Source organism: Ostrea edulis, chromosome 3 (genome assembly GCF_947568905.1).
Source record: "Ostrea edulis chromosome 3, xbOstEdul1.1, whole genome shotgun sequence".
Taxonomy (NCBI): domain Eukaryota; kingdom Metazoa; phylum Mollusca; class Bivalvia; order Ostreida; family Ostreidae; genus Ostrea; species Ostrea edulis.
In genome coordinates, this window is record NC_079166.1 from 46,120,971 (window position 1) to 46,145,551 (window position 24,581).

General features: G+C 33.8%; 1 protein-coding gene across 1 annotated transcript; it reads right to left on the bottom strand.

Moving 5' to 3' along the window:
- Window positions 1–1,712: 1,712 nt before the first annotated feature.
- LOC130052577 (ryncolin-1-like) lies at window positions 1,713–23,051 on the bottom strand. Its single transcript, XM_056157946.1, has 7 exons — window positions 22,979–23,051; window positions 12,522–12,630; window positions 12,238–12,366; window positions 11,758–11,885; window positions 6,934–7,030; window positions 4,018–4,182; window positions 1,713–2,042 (listed from the first exon to the last, which is right to left on the bottom strand). Exons 2-7 carry the CDS (start codon window positions 12,607–12,609, stop codon window positions 1,792–1,794), a joined length of 858 nt encoding a protein of 285 aa, XP_056013921.1. The 5' UTR covers window positions 12,610–12,630; window positions 22,979–23,051; the 3' UTR covers window positions 1,713–1,791.
- Window positions 23,052–24,581: the final 1,530 nt, after the last annotated feature.

Sequence of the window (24,581 nt, forward strand, 5' to 3'; positions counted from 1 at the left end):
GAATGTAGGACATCCACATGGTGAAGATTTGAATGTAAACATGGAATCAAAAGTAAGAAAGGCTGTAAAAGGCCGTAAAAATACGATAAAAGAGACAAACAGCTAAATGGTAAATATGTATTTATCAAAGTGCCAGTGGGCTATGAAAAGAGCCTGCTGCAAGGTGAAGATAACGAAAATGGTGAAAACAGTCATCACCTGTTACCAGAACTTTTAAAACGGAAAGGAAACCGAGAATTATTGTTTATATCATGTGATTATATTGTCACGTGATTCCAAGCGTTGACAGAGGTGTATGTGAAGCTTGCGTAACGCGCCCGCTGGTGAGAGAATGAGTTGGTTGAGTTTAGTAGCATCTCATATCTCAGGAGACATTTCGAAAACGAAGGCTTTTCAAGACAAAATCTTACTTGCTTCCGGGAGATATTCAACAAAGAAACAATATGGTACATTTATCCGAAGATGAATATATTTCTGTAGTGAAAGGGTAATTAATTCAATTCAACCAACTGTAAAAGAAATATTGAATTTTGTTTACATATCTATTTGAAAGTTCAATTAATACTGGTAGATCTGCTCTATCATCATATGGGATTCAGTATTCTGGTGTGCCTATTGGATCGCACCCTCTAGTTACATGATTTTTATAAGACGTATTCAATTTAAGACCAGGAAAACCAAGATGCTGTGAAACTTGGGATATGTCTGAAGTGCTTACTTTTTTGCTAAAATTGTCTCCTGTGAAATTTCTTTCTCTTAAAGAACTAACTTTGAAATTAGTTATGTTCATTGGTTTAACTAGTGCGCAGTCTTTGCATCTGTTAAGTATAAATCATATGTGCAAGGGTAGTAAATCATATACTTATTTTTAAATCTTTGTTGAAACAAAGTAGACCAGGTTATTTGTGTGGACAATTAGAACGTTTTGCTTACCTGTCTGATAGAAGGTTACGTTTTGTTTTGATGTTGAAAGAATATTTAGACACACAAAACATTTAAGAGGCACAGGTACAGATCTATTTATAAGCTATGTCAAGCCTCATAAAACAGTATCTAGAGACACTATAAGTAGGTGAATTAAATTGGTGATGTTAAAATCAGGAACTGATATTACTAAATTTGCATCGCATTGTTAGATCAGCCTCAGTTTCAAGGGCATCTGAAAATTGTATACCAGTCAATAATACTTTAAATGCTGCAGGGTGTTCACATGCACATATTTTTGCTAGGTTTTATAAAAAGAAAACTAGCAAGAAAGACGCAGAACTATACCAACAAGCTGTATTGAATATCTGATTATTTCTCTGTTTTGATTTTAGTGGTGCTCATCTCAGATACAGTGTTATACATGTAATATATATGATGACAAAAAACATAATTTGATAATGTGTTCAGTGATGATGTTTGACTATTTCTGCATGATAAATGGTGGAAGTCTTTTTTTAGTGTTCTACTTATTGTTTTCTTACAGTGAATTTGAGAATTTACTTTATTCAATGTTTGAGAATTTCTTTGAAGTCTCATATGACGCTTTCAGCTCAGGTAAGCAAAAAGTGAATGACTTGGTAGAATAATATACAAAACATGTATTCTCAATTTAGTGTACAATCTGTATGCAACTAATTACAACTACCCTATATCATAAAGAAAGCTTTAGCTGAAATATCGCCAGATCGGTGTTAACTTCAGTGTATAGAAAGAAACAAAATTAATGTTTTTCTCAGTTCATTTATTTTTTTCAAGCAATGAATGTATTATGAATCATCACTTTTATAAATGCTCCTTTCTGTTTCATCTTGGTCTGATCATCATTAGTGTTGATTTCAAGGCTTCGTGTCTTCTTTTCCAAGGATACCAAGTAGGATGTTTAGGATTGACAACTGCAGAAGTGGTGTAGAGACCGTTTAAGTTTGACTGATGACACTTCCTGTACCACCATGCGCCGTGCCAGGCTTTTGCGCAGTTATAATTTCCACCATGTGCGTCATTATCTTGGTCTTTTGTCGTAAATTTCATCCCATTGTGATATTTCAAGCCGTCTCCTGGTATGAGAAAAAATAGAGACTTTTCACTGTTTCTTGCTAGCAATGAAATATAAAAAAGACTTAATTAAGCTTAGCGCTCAGGTTGTTGAAACCTAGTATCAGTTTAAACTCAAAATGTTCAAAATAAGTATTTACTATTTCTTTGCCAAGTACCCTGCGATAAAAGTTAATGTTAACGACGTTTCTTAGATACTGGGGTCCTTACTACGGTGGGCGTTGGCAGGATATGAACCTTTATTACTACAACTTTGAGCGCCATCTATAGTTTAAAACTTGTCTATCTTCATCTACAGCTGGTGAATTATTTATGTAGGTGACTATTCCGGAATGGGATGTATACGAAAGCCCAGAAGGCTCATTCGAGATTCGAAATTCAAAATACGAGATTCGAATTTCGAAATTCAACGTCCAAATTAACCAATCAAAATTTAGGTCACAATAGATGGTAGAGGCATATAAACTTAAGATATGAGAAAAAGCTTATTCTCCTAATATGTTTACCAACATTTCTTTTAAAACTATGAAAGTTATGATGCATGCTTAATATGCAGACAAGTCCGTAGAAAGCGGGAAGGGAGGGGCAGGAAACTTGTTTCAGCTGCCACATATTTAACTCTGTATTGTGCGGTAACCAGGTCAAATAATGACGAATACACCTCATAATATACCTAAAATGAAATCGTATATGAAGCCTATTAACCGATGAAAGCCCTCCAACAATTGATTTTAGTTTGATTTTGGGGGAAATTCAAAACATAGTAGTTCTCTTATACGGGTAGAAGGTCAATTTATAAAGCTTGCAAAAAGCGTGAAACGATTAAATATAAATCGAAATAGGGATGGGATAGACAAGGAATCCACACATTTCGGAGAAATTATCGCTGCAAAACAATCAGAAAGGGGGGTGTTGGTAGTAGTGTCGATACTTCAGGTGCCTATAGAAATATTTTCCCCACCCGCTCCATCTTTTATAGGCGGCGTAAAACCCCACTCAATCAATCAATTTTATAGGCGTCTTTATGTAAACAATGAAGGAAATTCGAGCCATGAATAAATATTTCTCCTCAATCTATGTTGTCTCTTTATATATATTTTTTTATGTTTTATCTAAGCTTATTCATAGCAAGCTTGATTTCTAGTTTTAAAAGAAATGTTTCGTTGTATGGTAAACATATTAGAAGAATAAGCTTTCTGTCATATTTTAAGTTTATATGCATCCTCTAACTTTTAATCTATTGTGACCTACATTTTGATTGGCTAATTTGGATGTTGAATTTCGAAATTCGAATCTCGTATTTTGAATTTTGAATCTTGTATTTTGAATTTCGAATTTCGTATTTTGAATTTCGAATCTCGAATGAGCTCTGGGCTTTCGTAGATGTAAAACTTATATGGTACCAATTTTGATGCATCAGATGCGCATTTCGACAAATAATGTCACTTCAGTCATGCTCAACCGAAATCTTTGAAATCCGAAATAACTATGAAGTTTTAGAGCTAAATATAGCCAAAAACAGCGTGCCAAAAAAGTGGAGCCAAATTCGTCCAAGGATAAGAGCTATGCATGAGGGAGATAATCCTTTATTTTGAAATGAATTTCTAAATTTAGTAACAGCAATTAAATATACATCCGTATTTTCAAGCTAGTAACGAAATACTTAGCTACTGGGCTGTAAAGACTCTAGATGTAAGATAAGTAACGAACAAAAACATTTAGTCGGGAGAGTTCTTTATCATTTCAACGTCTAACGTGACGCGGGACCTTATATTGGAATGAAGGCTTCTTTCGAAAGACCCGTGAGTTTCACTTTTATTTTCAGTTGTTTTATAATCTATATTGGATGATATCCCGTTTCATTCCATCAAAGACCTCAAAGAAGTTTGAGGACTTTAGACTGGTATCCCATTTTATAACAATTTCTCTCAAGAGCTAACTGTTATTATAATATTCGTGACTGCATAAGAAACTTACTTGCCGTGCCACTGTAGCCCGACGTCATCAACTTATACTTGCTATTCTCATCGCCAACAATAAATTTGGAATATTTAGCATACCCCTTTTCTCCAGTGAATCTCTGTAGATCAATACGGAGTTGCTGTGTTTTACCATTGGTTAACAAGTGGATGAATTCATTACCTAAATATAAGTTGAAATGTCCTTAATTAGCGGTTTGATTTAATTTGAACTACAATGAGATTACTTGAAGGTATTAAGTAGAGAAAACAATTTTTGTTCAGGTAGGATCAGCATAATACATTCACGAGTTAGTTCGGAATACGTATTGTTGTAAATAATGTAAAATAAAAAATGTAAGAAAAATAAAGCCAGCTATATTACGTAAAGATATGGTTTACTTTTTCACAAATACATGGACTTGTTCATCATAACAAGAGTTCCATGTACCTTAACGGTCACCTGAGTATACACATCATTTACTATATTGTGTTACCGGTGTGTTTGTCATACTTCTCCATTTTTATATTTGAGCTAGATATACTGTCATACACATTTGATGATTTGGAATTCTTTTATGGGTGAGTAAGTTTTATCACGTCACAGCGAAATGCAATTTCCTATTTACGTTCTAAAAGGACAAATTGATTTAGAGACCTCATTGCTCATAAGGGTAATCATGCAAACACTGCTTGTTTGATGTCCACGAATAAATATATTTATTGCACTTTTAAGACATGATCAGGTAAGACCCATCCATGGACCTGAACTCAGGGATAGTAAATTTCCCATTGCTCGTTATAATGATACAGGTTTGTTTTTTCTTTTACTTGGTGTTCAGCAGTACAAAAGATTTTATACTGCATTTGCAATACATTATGTATATGACCAATTTAGCACCACCCTGGTAAATGTAACGGAACACTGTGGTCATGAATGTCACAGTGTTAGTAGAGAGTCCAATGTTCATTCAATGATACATATAAGATATGCATTTTCAATAAATGACAAACTTAGCCCCATCCAAGGACATAGACCCTGAGGTCATGAATTACACAGTATTGGTATGGAGCTCATTGCTCGTTATAATCATACCAACAGCTTGACTGCTTGATGATCAGAATTAAGGAAAAATATTTTCTAAAATTTAATGCATTTTCAATATATGACCAACTTGACTCCACCGTATGACATGACATTAACACAGGGATTATGAATTTCACAGAATTGACACAAGGTTCAATGCTAATAATTATCATGCCAACAGTTTGACTGCTTGATATCCAGAAGTAGGGAGTATTTTTAAGATATAATGCAATATAAATATTTTTGCCGCACCCTGGTGCCAAAACCCCTCTGGGATGATACATGTATCTATAATTGTGGTAAAGGGTACCTGTTCTTTTTAAAGCTATATATGCCATATTCTTTGGATATTTTCGTAGGAATAAAAATCAAATATTTTATATAAAGCTATGCAAATTATGCAATTTAATTCAATCGGATTAAAAAGTAATCCAGCTAATTTCCTATTTAATCGTGTATTCTCCGAGTTGGATAGTGAACGTAACGTTGCACACGGAATTTCGAAAGTAAACAATTGCATGGCGACGTGAAAGCGTGGACTGCCCGCAGGCTGTTGGCGGGACACATTCAGTGATAAGAGACAGCAAGACGAAAAATAGGGTAGAGAGAACCACTTTGAGCAATTGAAGGGGAGTTCAATTTCATGATTAACAGGAATTTTCCATTCAGTACGACTACATACTGTAAACGAAATCTTCATTTCCAATGATGTTTCGACTAATATTTGTTCGTGCGTTTGCGCACATCCACAATAAACGTCATTCCTTCATAAATGTGCATTAGAAAATCACCATTTTCCTCATACAATAAGTACAACAATACTTCTTTAATAACCGTATATAATTTGTCGAAATTGTCAAATCATATTATTTTCCATAGTTTATCACACTGATAAGATACACGGTCTGCTTTTCAACATAGAACAAAATACTTTTAATCCCGCACATATACCTTTAAATATCCATTTAGTTCTCATTTAGTATCAATAGCATTAAAAGAAGATGGTATACATATGTTTTACGTATAAACACTATATGCTAGGTGTGATCCCGCACTGAAGGCAGAACCTCTACCCCACTGAACTTGAAATCTTTAATTTTGGTAGCTCCTGGGCCTTCTTTCTGTACATGACTATGCATTTAGGTTTATTCTAAACAGATGTGCGGTTGCAGAGAAGATTTTTGAAAATTCGTCAATTGTTGGCAATTTTTGTCTCTCCCCTCAGGCCTCTCGGGTGCAAAAATCCTGAAATTAACCATCTATGTCCCTCTTCTTCAAAAAATGCTACATACCATTTGATAAGAATTGGAAGGGTTGTTATCAAAAAGTTTAAAATGTTCAATCGCTAACACAAATCACAGGACGGACGACGACGGACGCAGATCATTACCAATAGGTCACTTGAGTGACTCACGGGTGATCTAAAGATATGTATTTGAAGAAGATGGAGAAACGTACAATTATATCTATTGCAGAAAGAATCTAGTGTGAGAAACTAAGAGACCTTTGGTTAGTTAAAATTGTTTAAACATTTACTTAATTAAGACATATCACTATTACTAAGAATTTTACTACATGAATTATTACATCGATTATGTTAAAAACAAGTGTAACATAAATACAAAGAAGAAGAATTATTTGTTATTTGAAGAAGAAAAAACAACTAAAAAGTGAAATTTACTATTGTACGAATATAAGAGGTGAGTATTCTGCAATTTCTTTTCTATTGCGAGAATGATTACTTGGCATTCAGTTGATATTCGTTGTCATTAAAAGGTAATTATTGCTCCCTATATTTGGTATTCCATGAAAATTGCGTTTAACAATCTCTAAAAACATGCATAGCACCTATCCAATAATTTTTGGAAGGATCCCCAAAGCCGTTTTTGTACTCTTTCCATGTTCTGTAGAAGTCAGTGGAACCATCTATCCGTTTTTGTATGACCTACAATAAACAACAGTCACGCAGTGGTTGTATTGAATTCTCATCATCAATAATCCCAATATGTACGTTTTACCACATGCAAATCGATTTTAGGAAAAGCACTCATAAATTGTGTGTTAAACAAAGAATATTTTCAATTGTAGATTTAAATTTGTATATACAATATAGATGAAATAGTATGATGCTCTAATTGGTTTAATGACCCACACTTTGTGATATACAGACCCTGAAACGTGCTACTACACCAGTTACACGGTACGGTTCGGTACGCTTTATGAACGGTACGGTTCGTTTTCTGAACGGTACGGTTCGTTTCTTGAACGGTACGATTCGTTTCTTGCACGGTACGGTACGCTTCTTGAACGGTACGGTTCGCTTCTTGCACGGTACGATTTGCTAAAAATAGCTGCACGCTTTGTGAACGGTTTGCACGTTTTATTAATGAGGTGGGCGTGGCCTGAACGCTTTGACTTCGTATAAATTGTACGTTTCGATAGTTTGTTTTCACTCGATCGGTCTTATTCGGCTCTTTGATTATCGGCTGCAGGATTTGTGGTTGTGTTAGAATGTGCACATGGGGAAATGAGACGTTATTTTTGATTGCTTCGATGGAATAATTCCATATTGATAACGTACATAAAAGTTATGAATAAAAGTTTTTAGAATTTGCTTAAGTCTAAGTCTTAATGGTTGTTATTACGTTTCAATTTGTTTTTCATTTCTCATCAGACATTTATTAATTTACGATTTTATAAAAAGTTGTTACATGAACTGCTCCCCGACATGGGCGTGCGTAAGTGTAAAAACAAAGCGTATTAAGTTTCCGGATATAAATTACAGTGCCTAAATTGGAAAAGTTTTTAAGAAGAAGTGAATTTTGTTTTGAATACACTAAAGTCGCAAATGACACAATGATTATTTTCTGCACTTCACATTTATTGTGATTTATCATCGGCATTATGAAAGATCCAGGATATCTGCACGTGAAGTTTGTACGTCCTTTTTTGTCAGCATTCAGTCATTCATAATTAATAATGTTAGATATCTGTTGCATTTGTCTTTGAATCAAATAAAATGATGATAATACATATATATTCCTATCCTTTATCACGCGAAGTCCGATTTTCATTTCCCTGACTTTATTTTTGATCACTGAAAATCAGCTTCGTGATGTTTGAGGATAATGCTTCGAATAGCCAGCGATAGTCTACGACCTCCTTTCCCATCGGGCGCCATTGTGAAAATAATATACTGTGGCTGAAAAAGTGGGTCACGTGACATAAATTGCACGCTTTCTGCACGGTACGGTACGCTTTCGGGCTTTTGGGGGCGGGGTTTGCATAATATTATCCTGCACGCTTTCTGCACGGTACGGTACGCTTTTTGAACGATACGGTTCGTTTCTTGAACGGGACGGTACGTTTCTTGAACGGTACGGTTCGTTTTTTGCACGGTACTGTACGTTTCTTGAACGGTACGGTTCGTTTCTTGCACGGAACGGTTCGGTTCGTTCTTAATGTGTAGTAGCACGTTTCAGGGTCTGTAACAACAGAAAACTGTTTCAGTTATTCCTTTAAAAGTATTCTGCTTTCCAAACGGTATCGAATGCATTACGAAGAACTTTTAGATTTGTGGTAGTATTCAGTTCGGTATGCTGTCAACATATGCAACATTCATTGTAACAAAAATTACTAGGTTCAGTCTTGTATTCCATCATATTTCTAGTACAAGTTTGCACCCTACATTTCCTACAAATATAATACATAATACTTTTACCATATAACCATAGACCTGTAGAACAGCAAATAAATTCTTTCCTTTTACAATCACCGGGGGGTGGGGGGAGTTATGTTTTAACAGTAATTCTTCGTTCAAATCTTTACTTAATGATATAAGAATCATCATACTTTTCGAGGTCATTGTCATTAATGGGGAGATAAGGTATTACTCCTTCGTTATACTTGACGTTTAGACCAGGCACATATGTTAAAGAAAATATGCGTACCCTCTTTAGTAACCTTTGCAGGCATGTTCACGAAACTTTCCTAAGATATGTCCTAAGATATGTCCTAAGATATAACTTTGTGAAACGGGTTAGGAACATCCTACGATCAACGTCTTAGGATGTATTTCGACGATATCTTAGGAAAATGTTAAGTTAGGGCGCCCTAACTACTTAGGAACATTCTTATTCCTATAGAAATGATATTCGTGACATGATTAAAATCTAGACACATACGCTTAGAGAAAAGCCAGACATGCTTTATTCATATGAATATTCTTAATACAGATACCCTATATTTAGTAGAATTATTTTATAAACTAAGAAATTATAGAATTATTAACTACTTCACATACAATAAAAAAAATAAACTAATATTGTGATACTTGAACCCATGCAGGGATGTTTCATATATTAATTGATTTATTTATATTAGAATGAGTCCCGCAATGATTTTGTAGAATAGTTTAAAAATCGAACCAATATGCCTTGCCAATTACATGTACTCACATCTAGGACATAGATAAATAATTTAGCAATCGTTTTTCCGACACAAGTCAAACTGGTCTGAATTTGATTTGTGAGTCATGTGGATTAGTGTATCATCATGAGTAAGAAGAGAAACACAAATTGCTCAACTGAAGAAATTTAAGTAATCTATTGGGTTGTCAATGTTTCTAAATATCCTTCCATGGTTTATGTGAGCTCTTTGTATCAATATCAAAATTTATACAAACTTAGGACGATCAAAAGACAAGGGTTATGCTGCCCAAAAGTTAAGATGAACACACGGCGATGCCTTCATTTAGGAAAGCTTTGAGGGACTGATTTAAGACTAAGAAATGTCCTAAGACATACTTAGGATACGTCTTATTCTTAATATAGCTTCATAAACATATCCGCAGTAGTGATGAAGTTTTAAATAGAGGAATGTGTGCTGGTTCCAGCTGACAAAACTGGTAACAATATTGTCTTTGTTTGATATGCTTATTATTATAACAACTCAATTTGGTAATCCAACTTATTCTCAAAGTGACGTTTCAAAAGACGAAATTCTTCAAAATCACGTTTCAGTTTTAAATAATTTAACATTCCAGACAACGACACGAATGAATTTGAATTACAATATGTATAAATTACAAAACTTCACAAAAACTCTTAAAGACATCGATGCATAGCAGGATCCAGTAAAGTTCTACCAAACCCTCACGAAAATATCAACTGCTACGAAGGAGAAACTGTAGACATATTATGCCACAACACATGCGAAAAGTTGTGTAAATCAAATGTGGATTCTCTAAATTCCAAAGATTTTTTTTTAGTAAATTTGAAATCACAAAACTGTCCAAAACCCATCAACATCAAAATATACGACTTTTTAACATTTAACCCTAACATTCCTCATGATAAATTAGGGACATTTGCTACAAACAAAAAATTGGATGCATGGGTTCGTATATTTTTGGTTAATTCTGGTTCTGATTAGTACAAATATTAGATTCTTATAATATTGGGAATTTATATACTTTCTATACAGATATTCAAAAATTGTGATACAGCCGTATTTTGGCCCTCCCTATCAAACTCTACAAAGCTGTCCACTTGTATTGAACAAAATGGAGATATCTTAGTCAAAAATTAAATTCCATGCACTGAAATTTATTCAGTTTACTTATATAAAAGGATTCATTTTCATCTTTTTTTAAAGTTTGTTTGAAGAAGTGGCCTTAAAGATTATGACTTTTGACATCATAGAGAGCCGAAGCGGCTAAAAGCGAACTCAGAAATGATCAATTATCCAGAAATTTACTTTGTTAAACACCATTTTAACTTTACGAACAAGTACCCTGAATTTGATTTTTAAAAGACAGTATACAGTGGTCTTTGGTGAGAAGGTCTTTCAACAATCTGTTGGAATTTCGATGGACACGAATTGTGACCCTTTATCAGCTGACCAGTTTTCATATTTATTTCCATTCATATGTCGATTCGATATACCCCTGTGAACTCAAAATAAGACAACACGGAGTCTTCTATAGCTGTTTCATATCTTATTGATCACAGTCATTAACGATAAACTAACAACTCAACATATTGATTTAGAATATAGATTATAGTGTACATGTACTACGTTTACCTGATCAAGATAAAAAGTTCACGGCGGATGTAACCGGTCAGTGGGTGATGCTTATTCCTCCTAGACACCTGATACTACCTGTGTTGTTTCCATGAGTCAGTGCTCACCCTAATTTCAATTATGCATTTTTGTAAGATTTATGTATGAGATTGATCACTGTTCATTACCTTCACTTAATGAATTCTCTCTTTGCCAAACCCACCTCTTCATCCATTAAGTAAGTACTTGTACTTGCATAACAACCACACAAGTTATTGCATTTTGAACATAATTGTAAATTTTGAAAAATCATATCACATTGTAATCACCATAAATGTTATTTAAAATTCTGCTGGAGGAATATGACTGTTACTCCTTCACTTCACCCTCATCTTTCATAACTGTTAAATCAATACGTCGGAGTTACCTCCCATTTATAGTATTGATTTGAAAACCCCTCGGACATCGTATTTGTTCACATTGTTACAATGCCGTGAATATTGGTTAAAAGAGATCACTTTCGGGTCATATGGACAATTGTACATCTCTTTAGTCATTATTTGCTAGCTATTGACAATGTTTGGAAACATAAAAAAAAATTCTACTTACTGTCCATCCGCCTCCCTCAGTCGTCATGTCACAGAAAACATTTTTCCTCATATTTGACTTAGAGTAGATAGTGTAAATGCCATCATGTCCCTTTCTGCTTGGATCTGCTTTCAAAATATCTGCACAACCTAAATTATGTGCAGACAAAAATCTATTATATATATATATATATATATATATATATATATATATATATATATACCCTTTAGTTTAGTAGGTTACACTGTGATCGCAAATAAAAAGATAGATAACACAACCAATATTTTGACTGTGAGTGCGAATCTTACAGGGGTTTTAATTCCCCTACTCACACCCATTGCTTTCTAATGAAATGTCTTTTTCACTACATGAATCAAACTATTATTGTACATATCCTCCACTTTCCATTAAGCTTTGTTCCTGGTGTGGTATTCCATCTTAATTATACCGTCACTTTTACTGTTTGTAAATTTGTTTCGAGTTAAGTCCCCTTACACTTACTATCACATCCCCTCCATTCATATGTAGACAATACATCAAACAGGACACCCACTGGTTTGACATACTTGACGTTTAAAAGCCTCCACAAGGATTCATCGCTTTTCAACAACTTGCAATTGTTTAGCCTAGCTGAAAATAGATTCCATGTCAAATTTCAATGTCTGAACATTATCATTCATCGACAAACCTAGTAACGCTATACATACTCCATTACCAAAACAGTCATCTAAATAATGTGCTTTATAAAATCTCATAAGATGCAAAATAAGTTTAAATGTAGTTACCTCGAATATTTGAATCTATCTCATACCCATTGCAGCACACAGCGAGTAAAACTACACAAACCCCTACAGTGCCAAACATCATTTTCATCGTGTGATGATGGAAAAACAGCTAAAAAGAATGATAACACAAAACAATTGATGTAGGGCGTTGTGTAATTTTACAGATTATGAACTAAAGTGAATCTATAGATACTTTGCATGACAATATGCATAACAACATGCAATGAAAATGCGTGTGTGGTATGCGCATAGTTTGTGAGGGATATATATGTTAATTAATCAATTATCAGTGCATTTTTCTCTCGTGTTTTTATCTAATTATGATGAAGAATCTTTCAATGTGGGGGTTATGGGTAGAATATTATAAACCACCTAATTCATAATGCAGTTTATGCAGAGGAGAATAAGGACGTTACCAGAAGAAACCAACAAGTCAGCTTACAATTGTACAAGTACTTACAAAGGTTAGTGAAAAACCAGGACCTGCAGGCATGTTTATGAAATTTTCCTAAGATATAACTTTAGCTATGTCTCATGTCTTAAGATATAACTTAGGAAAAACGTTAGGAACATCCTAAGATCAACTTATGTGTCCTAGGATGTATCTGGACGATATCTTAGGAATATCATACGTTAGGACGTCCTAACAACTTAGGAACATTCTTATTCCTTTACATGCATTTACACATATGATATTCGTGACATACTTCCGAGTAAACAATTAAAATCTAGACACATACAGCTAGAGAAAAGACAGGCATTACTTACTTATATGAATATTCTTTTCTTTTTTTTTAACATGAATTCAAAATACATTAATACATTACTATGTTATAAACTGTGTCTTTTTATTGTGAATGCAAAACCAAAACTTGTGTGCGATAGTTGAAAAATCGAACCGATATACCTTGACTTGCATGTACTCATGTCAAGGTTTTTGATAACATAATTGAACAATCCGACAGAAGTCAAAGCAGTCTGAATTCAATTTGTGAATTGTGTAGATTAGTGTATTATCGTGAGTAAGAAGAGAAACTCATTATTTTTAACTATAAAAATTAAAGTGATACTTGATGAAGTTGAAAATAAAGCATCGTATTAATGTACTTTCTAACACCTTTACATATACAGCAGAGAAGAGGTGGTCCTACTAAACAGAGTATGCTAGAGTACTTTAGAGTACGCTGGTACAATTTCACAATTTAATGCAATTTTACCGCTGTTCGTAGATGTTTATATTTTATTTCAACCTAATAAATGTATATCTGGAATATATTGCGTTTGTTTTCATTAGTTTGGGGATTATTTCAAGTTGCAGTTTACCGTTTGATCCCGATCTCGATCAAATTTAACTACATATTTACATTATTTAATACGAGGGCATTACATTTAAATATCCAAGATTACGCCTTTATCTTATGTTTGAAGTATTAAGTCTTTTTATTGTCAATCGAACAGTAAATTCCTTGAAAATAAATCATTGGTATTTGGGTTTAATACTGGTGTAATATGTTACATCGCTCAAATACTTTTTTCAAACAAAATACTAAGAATCGGGATCGAGATGCGTAAATAAATTTAATGTTTTCTAGTCAAAACATCATTAAATAGCAAGTACTTGTGACAAATATTGCAATATTATTTTATAATCATGTATATTTAAGCGTTATACATACAAATAAACACTTAAATTGCATTAGATTTGGAAATTTTACCAACGTACTCTAAGGTACTCTAGCGTACTTTGTTTAGTAGTAACCGAGAAGTGGGCGTGGTAGGGTATTTGTTGGGAAATATATGCGTGTATATTATATTATATGCACACACGAGGAAGAGAGAGAGAGAGAGAGAGAGAGAGAGAGAGAGAGAGAGAGAGAGAGAGAGAGAGCACAGATTAGGAAGAAATGGCCTTCCTATACTAGTTACAAAACGAAGAAGGCATCCCTGTCCAATAGCGCCGGGAGGCTATGAAAACCACGAAATTCCATTCTTACTTACAATTAAATAATTTAGCGGGTTGTAAATATCTTCATGGTGTCTGAGAGCTCTTTACCTCAATATCATGGATGTCGCCATGTTTATACAAACAAAAATGGATGATCTTAGGACAAGGGTTATGCTGTCCTAAAGTTAGGATGAACTTATGGCGAGGCCTAAATTCAGGAAAGTTTCGAGAACCTGACTTAAGACTAAAAGGTGTCCTAAGACATACCTAGGACACGTATCAGACCTAAGATATAGCTTCGTTAACATGTTTGCTGGTCCTTTCATTTTTCTTTTTTTAAAAACCACAGTCTCTGCTTATTCTTTGATACAAATCATTTGCAACTTTCTTCATACAATCCATTTAAATCTTTGCTGAGACATACAAAGTGAGAAGCAGCTCACATGATTTCCATACGTGTTCATTTTCATTTGAAAATCATGCCGATATCGTGCAATAATCAAACCATAAATCAAACATCGTATATCAGGCAAATTTATTCAATGATATTCATGGGAAAATTATGCAATTTCCACGTGTGTTTTGGGTATAATATTCTATATTATTTATAACGACTTTCTGCGATTTTTATATAATGATAGTGCAGTATTCGCATGAAAATATTGCAGTTATATATATATATATATATATATATATATATATATATATATATATAGTAATTTAGCTAATAAATAGTCTATGATAAAATCTGCGTAAAATGTAGAGAATATTAGCATTCAATATCCTGAGAAGTTATGGAACGCTAACTTTGCATTGCATAAATTGTGTGCGTCCGAAACATTCTGAGTATGAGCGTTCAATTTTGACGTTACCGTAACGACATAAACAAGCGAAAATGGTAAACGACGGTCCTTCGAATCTGAGAGCGCCGGTATTTGATATCATATTCATTTATTTAAACAAAATGTTCTACTGTACCTTAATTATGATGTCCCCATTTAAAACAACAGTTTGCTTCATGCATTAATGACGGGTTTAATATTGAACAGTTAAGAAATGCATGTTGATATTGCACACCTTCACCTAAGATGCCAATATTGATGAATTTGCTTCTATACGTATATTTCATACGTATCAAATTCATGCAAATTTGATATGTCATATATATATAAAAGCACTAAAGTTCCAACAACACTCGAAACCTAAAGGTGTCGGATCCACAACATGGATAGAACGTCAAATACAAACAAATATACAAAACACCAAAATGACCAACGACACGAACGAACAACCAGATTGTCAAGTTTTCGGGACGACCCGTCCCTTCTTGAGGACAAACGAAAAGAATTACATAATGTGGCCAAGATCAACAGAGAATAATAACAAAAACTACATAAAAATACATCTAGCACTATAACTACACTAATCTACAAACGTATTTACAACGCAGACTACATGGGTTTTTTTTTTTTGGTCTTTAGGCTTGTCAATCAATGTTAAAAGTGGAGCGACTTAGGACATGCCTTATTCGTCCAACTAGATGATCCAAAATATCAAAATCAAAATCAAAATATAAAAATTCTACTTTTTTGGATATATATATATATATATATATATATATATATATATATATGTGTGTGTGTGTGTGTGTGTGTGTGTGTATAGTGTGTGTGTGTGTGTGTGTGTGTGTGTGTGTTCAATCCGACTACAAAAATATGAATATACACGTTATATCCCACTACAATTTTTAACCCCACTACATTTTGTACATGCACCTGTGTAGTGGGATTGAAGACCCTTTGGAATTGATGATATTGAAAATAAAAACTGTGTGGGTGTCCAGTGTGTATCAAATTTTTTCACACATTTTTTTAAGTCCATCATAAAATGGTACACACTTTCCCCGATGTTGATGACTTGGAGCATGTGCAAAGGATTGTTTTGGTCAATGATTGCGGAAAAGTATGCACTATTTTATGTTTTGTAAAATATAACATGAATTCAAAATGGTAAAATTGCCTTTATTAAACTTATGTTGATATCCAGTATTATGTTGACACAGTGATAGGGGTGCCTAACGATTAAGTTACACTTTCTAACCCTGGAGTTTGACATTCTCCACTAAGGCGATGAATATTATATCAAATTATTCGTGTCGTCAAGACAAAAAAGAATATATAATCATTTTTTTTTCTAATATGTATAATGAAGATTTTCTTCCCAACAAACTGAAAAATTGGTATGACAGAGTTGTCGCCGATTAATCGACATTCTTTCTTGACTCCAATTGTCTTATTTTTATTATTATGGCAATAAATCCTAATTGTTGTACTAAATTGTTTGTCTCAATGAGAAATAAAATGGTATCAACTATTTAGGCTTAAAGATCACTTTTGGTTTACGTCTTTGTTATCAAAAATCAGTGTTTTGGTCAAAATATTTATTATTCAAGGTACAAAATTCTGATTATATATTTCTCTCCTCGTCTCGAAAAGGCAAACACATTCATACATAGGTATTTGAAATATGACCAAAAATAAAGATTCAGTACATGATTTTGCCCTTTCGATTAAAAACAACAACATTTTCAGCAATAATTGTTATAATCATACACCTTTTGAAAAACGACCTATACCATTTTCTTTTTCTCGACGAGACCAAAAAAAATGGTGCAATTGGATTTTTAAGCATATAAATTAAAAAAATTATTCCTAAAAAACTGTCAAAATTTGGACTTTGACATTTTTCGGCGAGTAATAAAAATCTACTTTTCGGCTCTGATTTTCTCTAATATCTATTACGATATATTAATGTTTTGATACCAAAATGTTTGTTTCCATAGATAAACAAAATGGCACTAAGAACAAAGTTAGAGGTAGAATTGTTTTTATCCCAAAACTTCAAACGTACTTTGCCACTACATATACCATAAGTGGTGGAAATCAAATGTGGATTCTAAACAATTTTAAAGAACTTTCAGTAAACTTGAAATCGTAAAGCTTTTCTCAAATCAACAACATCAAAACGTATAACTTTTGAAAACTTTACACGACCATTCCTCACGATAAATTAAGAATTAGACTTTTTGACATCATAGACAGTTGCTTCTTCAAGAAAAATGGAAAACTGAAATATTCATATCTAGTGGTCACTCATCCAAAAAATTACTTTGTTAAACACCACTATGATTCCAAGAAAAAGCACTCTGAAATTGAATATAAAAATATACTGCTGGAGTTCCTCATTGACAGTATGATAGGTGAAAATAACGAACAGTTATCAATCTCATCACTCCCATAAGCAATACAATATAGATAGTTGGACAAACACGGACCCCTGGACACATCAGAGGTGGGATCAGGTGCCTAGGAGGAATAAGCATCCCCCGTCGACCGGTCACATCCACGGGGAGCCCTATATCCTGATCAGGTAAACGGAGTTATCCGTAGTCAAAATCAGTGTTAAGTATCTTCGTAGTCTTTGGTGATCAGGTCTTCCAACAGTCTGTTGGAAATCCCATGGATACCAATTGTGCTCCTTTGTTAGCTGGCCTGTTTTATGTTCTTATGAAGCAGAGTTTATTCAAAAACTTCTACGTGAGAAGAAAAAAATTCTTGCTGTGGCTTTCAATGCAACATTTAGATATATCAACAACGTTTTATCTACCAATGATAATTTTCATTCATGTGTCGATTCGATATATCCTTGTGAACTCGAAATAAACGACACCACAGAGTCGTCCATTTCTACTTCATACTTAGATATTTCATTGAAAGTAGATATTAACGGCAAACTAACAACTCAATTTTATGATAAACGGGATGATTACAGCTTCTCCATCGTCAACTTCCCATATTTATGTAGCAATATTCCATTATCACTTACATATTGTGTTTTTAAATCAAGGCAGGCTACTGCCAATCAAGTTCATGGTGGAGGGGTTTCAACACTCTTGTTTAAAGTCAGCATTTCGCAAATTCTATGGTCGTTATAATGTCGAGACAACCTATCATTGGGTCAAATGCTGTCTGACGTGTGTCATATAGATTGTTAGGCCGTTTTTATCACACTGGTTTCGACTACGGATAACATCAGTTTGCCTGATGAATATATACACGGTGGGTGTGGCCGGTCGATAGGAGAAGATTATTCCTCATGGGCATCTGATCCCACCTTTCGTGTATCCAGGGGTCCGTGTTTGCCCAACTCTATATTTTGTATTGCCTATATAAGTTGAGATTGATCACTGTTCGTTATCTTCACTTTTTATTTGTAAAAATAACGTTGTTTGGAATAAACTGTTTGAAGTAAACCATGTCTTATGTTTGTATTTGTGTTCAATAATGTACGGAAGCCGATAAATGCCAGGGTATATAATTAATAGTCATTTAACTGGCGGCCGAAGGATGAATTAATTGGTGATCACCACTTAATTCATATGGCGGTGTTATATAGTGAGATTTCCCCCATAGTGAGACTTCCCCCGGAAGGATGACTATATAGTGAGACCCTTCCCCCGGAAGATTGGTTATATAGTGATATTTACCCCGGAAGTCTGGTTATATAGCGAGCCTTCTTCCGGGAAAGTTTCACTATACAGCCAGTCTTCCCCATTTATAGTGAAGCTTCCTCCTTTACTTAAGTATCCGGAATAGTATTAGTAGTCCTTTTCGCCATATTTTATATGTGTTTATTGAAATACACCCACAGTTTCTCTTATGCACTTTTTAAATTAAGTTTACTAAAACATAATATCCGGAAATTAGGTACCTTTAAAATGACCAATTTTTATATCAATCAATACTATGGCTTCCCGGCTATTGCACGAGGTTGTGGTAACAATGAATATTTTCAAATCTTAATTTGCCAATGACTCTTGATATCCGAAGGACAACATCACTTTACAGAAAAAATGACCGTCGTGATAAGAGGTGCGTTAACATTTCTCCTCATATTTTGGAATTTTGTATTGCTTGTAGGAGTTATGAGATTGATCACTGTTCGTTATCTTCACCTTGCATGCAATTCAGAATTGTTTTAATTGTACAGGAAATGGACTGTGGTTTTAATTTTGGAGATGGTTTTCAATGGCCTGTTTTAACACAAAAATTCTTTGCTATAAAAAAACTTAAGTAGATATTTCGACTGTACAAAACACAGAAAAAACCTCATCCAAGTATCGAGGCGAAGCGAGTACAAATCAGCTATTCACGGTTTTGTGCCTCTTGCTTTCGAATGATATTCAATTAAATACTGGACCTACTGTTACCTACACATGTACAGGTTGTGTGAATAATACCACGTCGGATGTTAAGCTTAATAGCAATGAAAATATTGAATGCATTTGTGATTCGTGTATCAACGACATAGATGAAAACTTCTACAACACCGAAAAAGTGGAAGAAAGTTATATTAATCGCCCTAAAGGTACAAAATTTGCACATGTGAATCTATATGATTTAATGAATAAACTGGACTAAATCAGAACTTTACTGAAAGATGGAATTTACCATATTCTGGCAATCTCTGAAAGTAAACTAGATTCAAATATCACGGATTCTGAAACACAGGTAAATGGATACTACATTGTACGCAGAGATCGCAATAGACATGGTGAAGGGATCATAATGTACATTTAAGAGAAATGGGCAATTAAAAACGTATGCAAGTGTGAAATGTTTGAAATGCTTACTGTGGATATTAGATTCATGAACTCTCCGACAATAAATACTGGGGTTGTGTATCGACCACCGGATTCAAACACCCAATGGTTAGAACATTTTGGGGAGTATATCAAAGATATAACGAATAGTTGTCACAAACGTGTAATAATGGGTGACTTCAATTTTGACCAACTGAAAACATGAAATTTTAAACAATCCATGGAAACTTTTGGCTTAGAGCAAGCTATTACTAAACCTACCCGAATAACAAAAGATTCAAGCACACTCATCGATCACACTACGTAAACGTGCTTGAAGTTTACAGCTCATGTGGTGTAGTGCCAATAGGTCTGAGTGATCATCACCTGGTATATGTCGTCCGAAAGAAAAATAAGCGTGACACACAAAGTGATCATATATATGAGAAATGCAGAGATCAGAAGAAATTTGACGAAAATGATTTTCTCAGGGATCTGCGGGGTGTTGAATGGAATAACAATTAATCTTTTAACAACGTAAATCAAATGTGGTCAACATTTAAGAAGCTTTTATGAAAATAGTTGACAAGCATATGCCAGTCAAAGAGCGCCGTATCAGGACCGATTGCGAAAAATGGATTAACGACGACGTTCTATCTGAAATTCGTCAAAGGGATTATCTCCATCGGAAGACTCTAAGATCCCGCCACGAATCGGACTGGGCCTTATATCGATCAGCAAGGAACCGCGTTGTAAAATAAAGCAATTTCTACCATCTAAATATGCAGGCGCATCAGCATCCTACCTAGAAATTGATGGCGAAGTAATTTCAGACTCCTATAAAATTTCAAATTCCTTCAATGATTTCTTTTGTGGCATAGGTCATATATTTGCGACAAATTTTTATGATTAGCTCCCGAAAATTGAACTAATGCCGAAAGGCTCATTTACAATTCCAAATGTAGAATTTTTAAAGAAAGAATTTAAAAGCATGTCAAGTTCAAAAGCTACAGGTATGGATGAAAGTTTTGTAAAATTACTGAAAGTGAGTATTGATGTTGTAGCTGACATATTGTGTTTCATCATGAATTTCTCTATACAGGAGGGTGACGTTGTAAATGAATAGAAAAAAGCTAGAGTTACCCCGCTTTTCAAATCTGGGGATAATTTTCATGTTAATAATTATAGACCGGTACATGTATCTGTTTTACCTATCATAAGTAAAATTATGGAAAGACACGTTTTTCACACTTTTTACGAATATTTGATCGCAAATAGTCTTTTAACAGAGCATCAATCAGGTTTCAGACCAAAACATTGACAAATGGCTTGAGAACATTGATAAAGGGAAACTCACAAGTGTACTCTTTATTGATTTAAGCAAAGCATTTGATACAGTTAATCATGATGTATTGATGCACAAACTTTTATCTTATGGTATCTGTGAAAAAAACATTTAAATGGTTTCATTCTTATCTATATGATCGCAATGTGTCAAATGGAAAGGGACCATCTCAAAGGAAAAAGATGTTATCATCGGTGTCCCTCAGGGTTCTATATTGGGTCCTATGTTTTTTATTCTGTTTGTAAATGACTACCCAACATGTCTCAAACACTCTACAGTCAATATATATATAGATGATCCCACGTAAGATGTTTCTGATAAATCTTTAGATGTGATTGGAAACAAATTATAGGATGATCTTATAAATTCTATGGAATGGATGCATAAGAACAAATTGACAATAAATTTAAAGAAAACACAATGTATTTTAATAGGAACGTCACAGAAATTATCGAAATGTAGAAACCTTTGCATTAATGTTGGTGATTTTTTTTATAGAAAATGTTAAATGTGCCAAACGTTTAGGTGTTTACATCGATGAATGTCTTACGTGGTCTTATCACACAGATGCGTATGTAAAAACCTTAGTCAGAAACTAGGTGTTTTAAGGAAATTGAGTACTTTTATGTCAAAGGAGGCACTACTCAAAATTTACAATACTATTGTTTTTCCTCATTTTAATTATTATTGTACAATATGGCAGGATACAAAGAACAAGACAAATATTGATAGGCTTTTTAAATTACAAAAGAGGGCAGCAAGGTTAATTTTACATATCAAGGTATCTCATTCAATATCAAATTCTTGCATGCTATCAAATTTGAGATGGATGGCTTTGATTGAATATTTTATTTATCGAAATATTATTCTTATGTTTAAAATTTTACATCATACGACTCCAGAGTATTTGCATGTTTTTAGATTTGTGAATGAGGTAAACACAAGAAATACAAGACAGAGCTCTACTAATTTTATTTATGTTACAAGAGCCAAAACAGAATAGTTTAGAAGATCTTTTATCATTTCAGCAGCAATTTCATGGAACTCATTACCAGATTGTATAAGAAAATGCACAACTACCACATCTTTTAAATCAGCCTAACTAAAACATTATTTTGATCCTCAATGATACTCGTGTGTTTATTGTCTCTTTTCATTTAGTTCTTATCTGTATGTATATAAATTGTGATATTTCCATGCGTTGTGATATATGTTCTCGATGTATATATATGTTATAGACAGGACCACAATATAAACTAGTTTATATAACTAATTGTGCAATCCTGTATAGATAAAGGATATTATTATTACTTTGAAGTGTCACAATATAGCCAATCTATATGATCATAAGTTAGTTAAAGGAATTACAGTAGAATTTGATATTCGCTAGAGAACATATGACATTCTTACTCAGAAGTCAACATAATTGAAACATATCGAAGAAATGTTTCTATGTACGCACATAAAATATTGTATTGAATATATTGTTTTTACGAATCCTATAGTGTATTTACAGTTGTACTTACCACCACAGCTTCAGGGTACTACAAAGTAAGGTTCAGAATAGATCAGAATCCCCACATATTATATACCATCTCGTATCCACATCTGGCGAGGAATTACTTACAAATATCGATACTTGATTTTGTCTATGCGACTTCAGTATCTGTTACATTTGTAAAGAACAATTGTTAACATTCAAAACCCAAATATTCAAATTTATAAAACTACATTTTAAAAACAATGCATCATGTTATGGATCAGAAAACCCACATATTATAAACTCTTCCGTATCGCCATCTGGTTTGAAATTCCATAGATGTTATCAATATCTAAATTGATTTATCCGTCATCAGAATGAGTTACATATCTAAAGAACAATTAGTAGCAAAAGGAGATATTGAAATTTATTAACTGCATTGTAAAAATATTGCTTATTGTTATAGATTAGAATGCCCAAATATCAAATAACATCCCACATCTGATGCAAAATTACAGAAACATTATCGAGTCACGCACTGAGTCAAGTGCTGATCATTGGATTAGAACGTTAGGTACTGCATTTCTATATGAATGCAATGATAAAGTAGAAAATGTGATAAATCTTACAAATTCACATTCAAGATTAAAATTGTTTAGAATTGCCAGAAATAATATAACAGTCTGTATTAACTAACGGGATGGGAATTCATAGCAAGAAATAGAGAAATGACTGCGAAAATTACCGTGGTAGAAGGGGGTAACTCACTGTAGATCGCTGTATGTTGTACAACAAAAGTAGCGATATGACCTATAAAAGCAATGGACAACATGTACTTGTATATATACTTTTGTAGTTTTTATTAGCACTTGGAATGAACTTTCAAATGTTGGCGGATATTCGTCTCAAATCAACCCATTTAACAAGTGATAGAGCCAAAGATTCGTACTATGGTCATGTGGGAAATGAATTGGTACTCATTTCCTATATAAGCAAAATGCGTTGTTTCTTTTCATGGATACCCTCTAAAGTTTGGCATGCGAAATATTTATTTGACGAGGGACACATTTTCAAATCCCTTTCAATTTGTACATAAAATAGGACAAGCTCGTTATGTGAATTGAGACTTCTTTCTACTGTCTTTTACTGATTAAGTAGAAAAAATGTATTATAATATGGAATATATTAAATGCTTATCTTAAAATAGATACAGTGTATAGAATGGAAACATATCTCGATTGGCATAATTCATGAGCATAGTAGAAAGAGAATATTATGAATGCACCCACATATTTTTTCTCATATAGCAAACATGTTATATAAGTATAAGATGTATTGTGCGCTATATTCACTTGATGAAATATGTTACTGTAACATGTACTGTTTTGTCTCTGCTGAGAATCTAACCCCTCTGGCTCTACCAATCGAGCTAAACGGTTAACATACTAGCCAGAGCCAGTAGGAACGTCATTATATGTATATTGCACTACCACATTGTCCCTCGATCGATCGATCGAGAGAGAGAGAGAGAGAGAGAGAGAGAGGTCCCGACTCTTCTAGAGTGTCAGAGCCAGTGCCTGTGGGACGAAGTTTTGGGGCAATCACTTACACCCGCCAGAGATCACCTGGAACCCACGTTAGGGACAAAA

What these genes read in the sequence shown, in the direction of transcription:
- LOC130052577 (XM_056157946.1), bottom strand. Translation starts at nt 12,609, where the DNA reads ATGAAAATGATGTTTGGCACTGTAGGGGTTTGTGTAGTTTTACTCGCT. An exon ending in GATAGATTCAAATATTCGAG is followed by an intron (nt 12,367 to 12,521) that starts GTAACTACATTT and finishes ATCTATTTTCAG; the next exon opens with CTAGGCTAAACAATTGCAAG. An exon ending in TTCCAAAAATTATTGGATAG is followed by an intron (nt 4,183 to 6,933) that starts GTGCTATGCATG and finishes ACTTATATTTAG; the next exon opens with GTAATGAATTCATCCACTTG.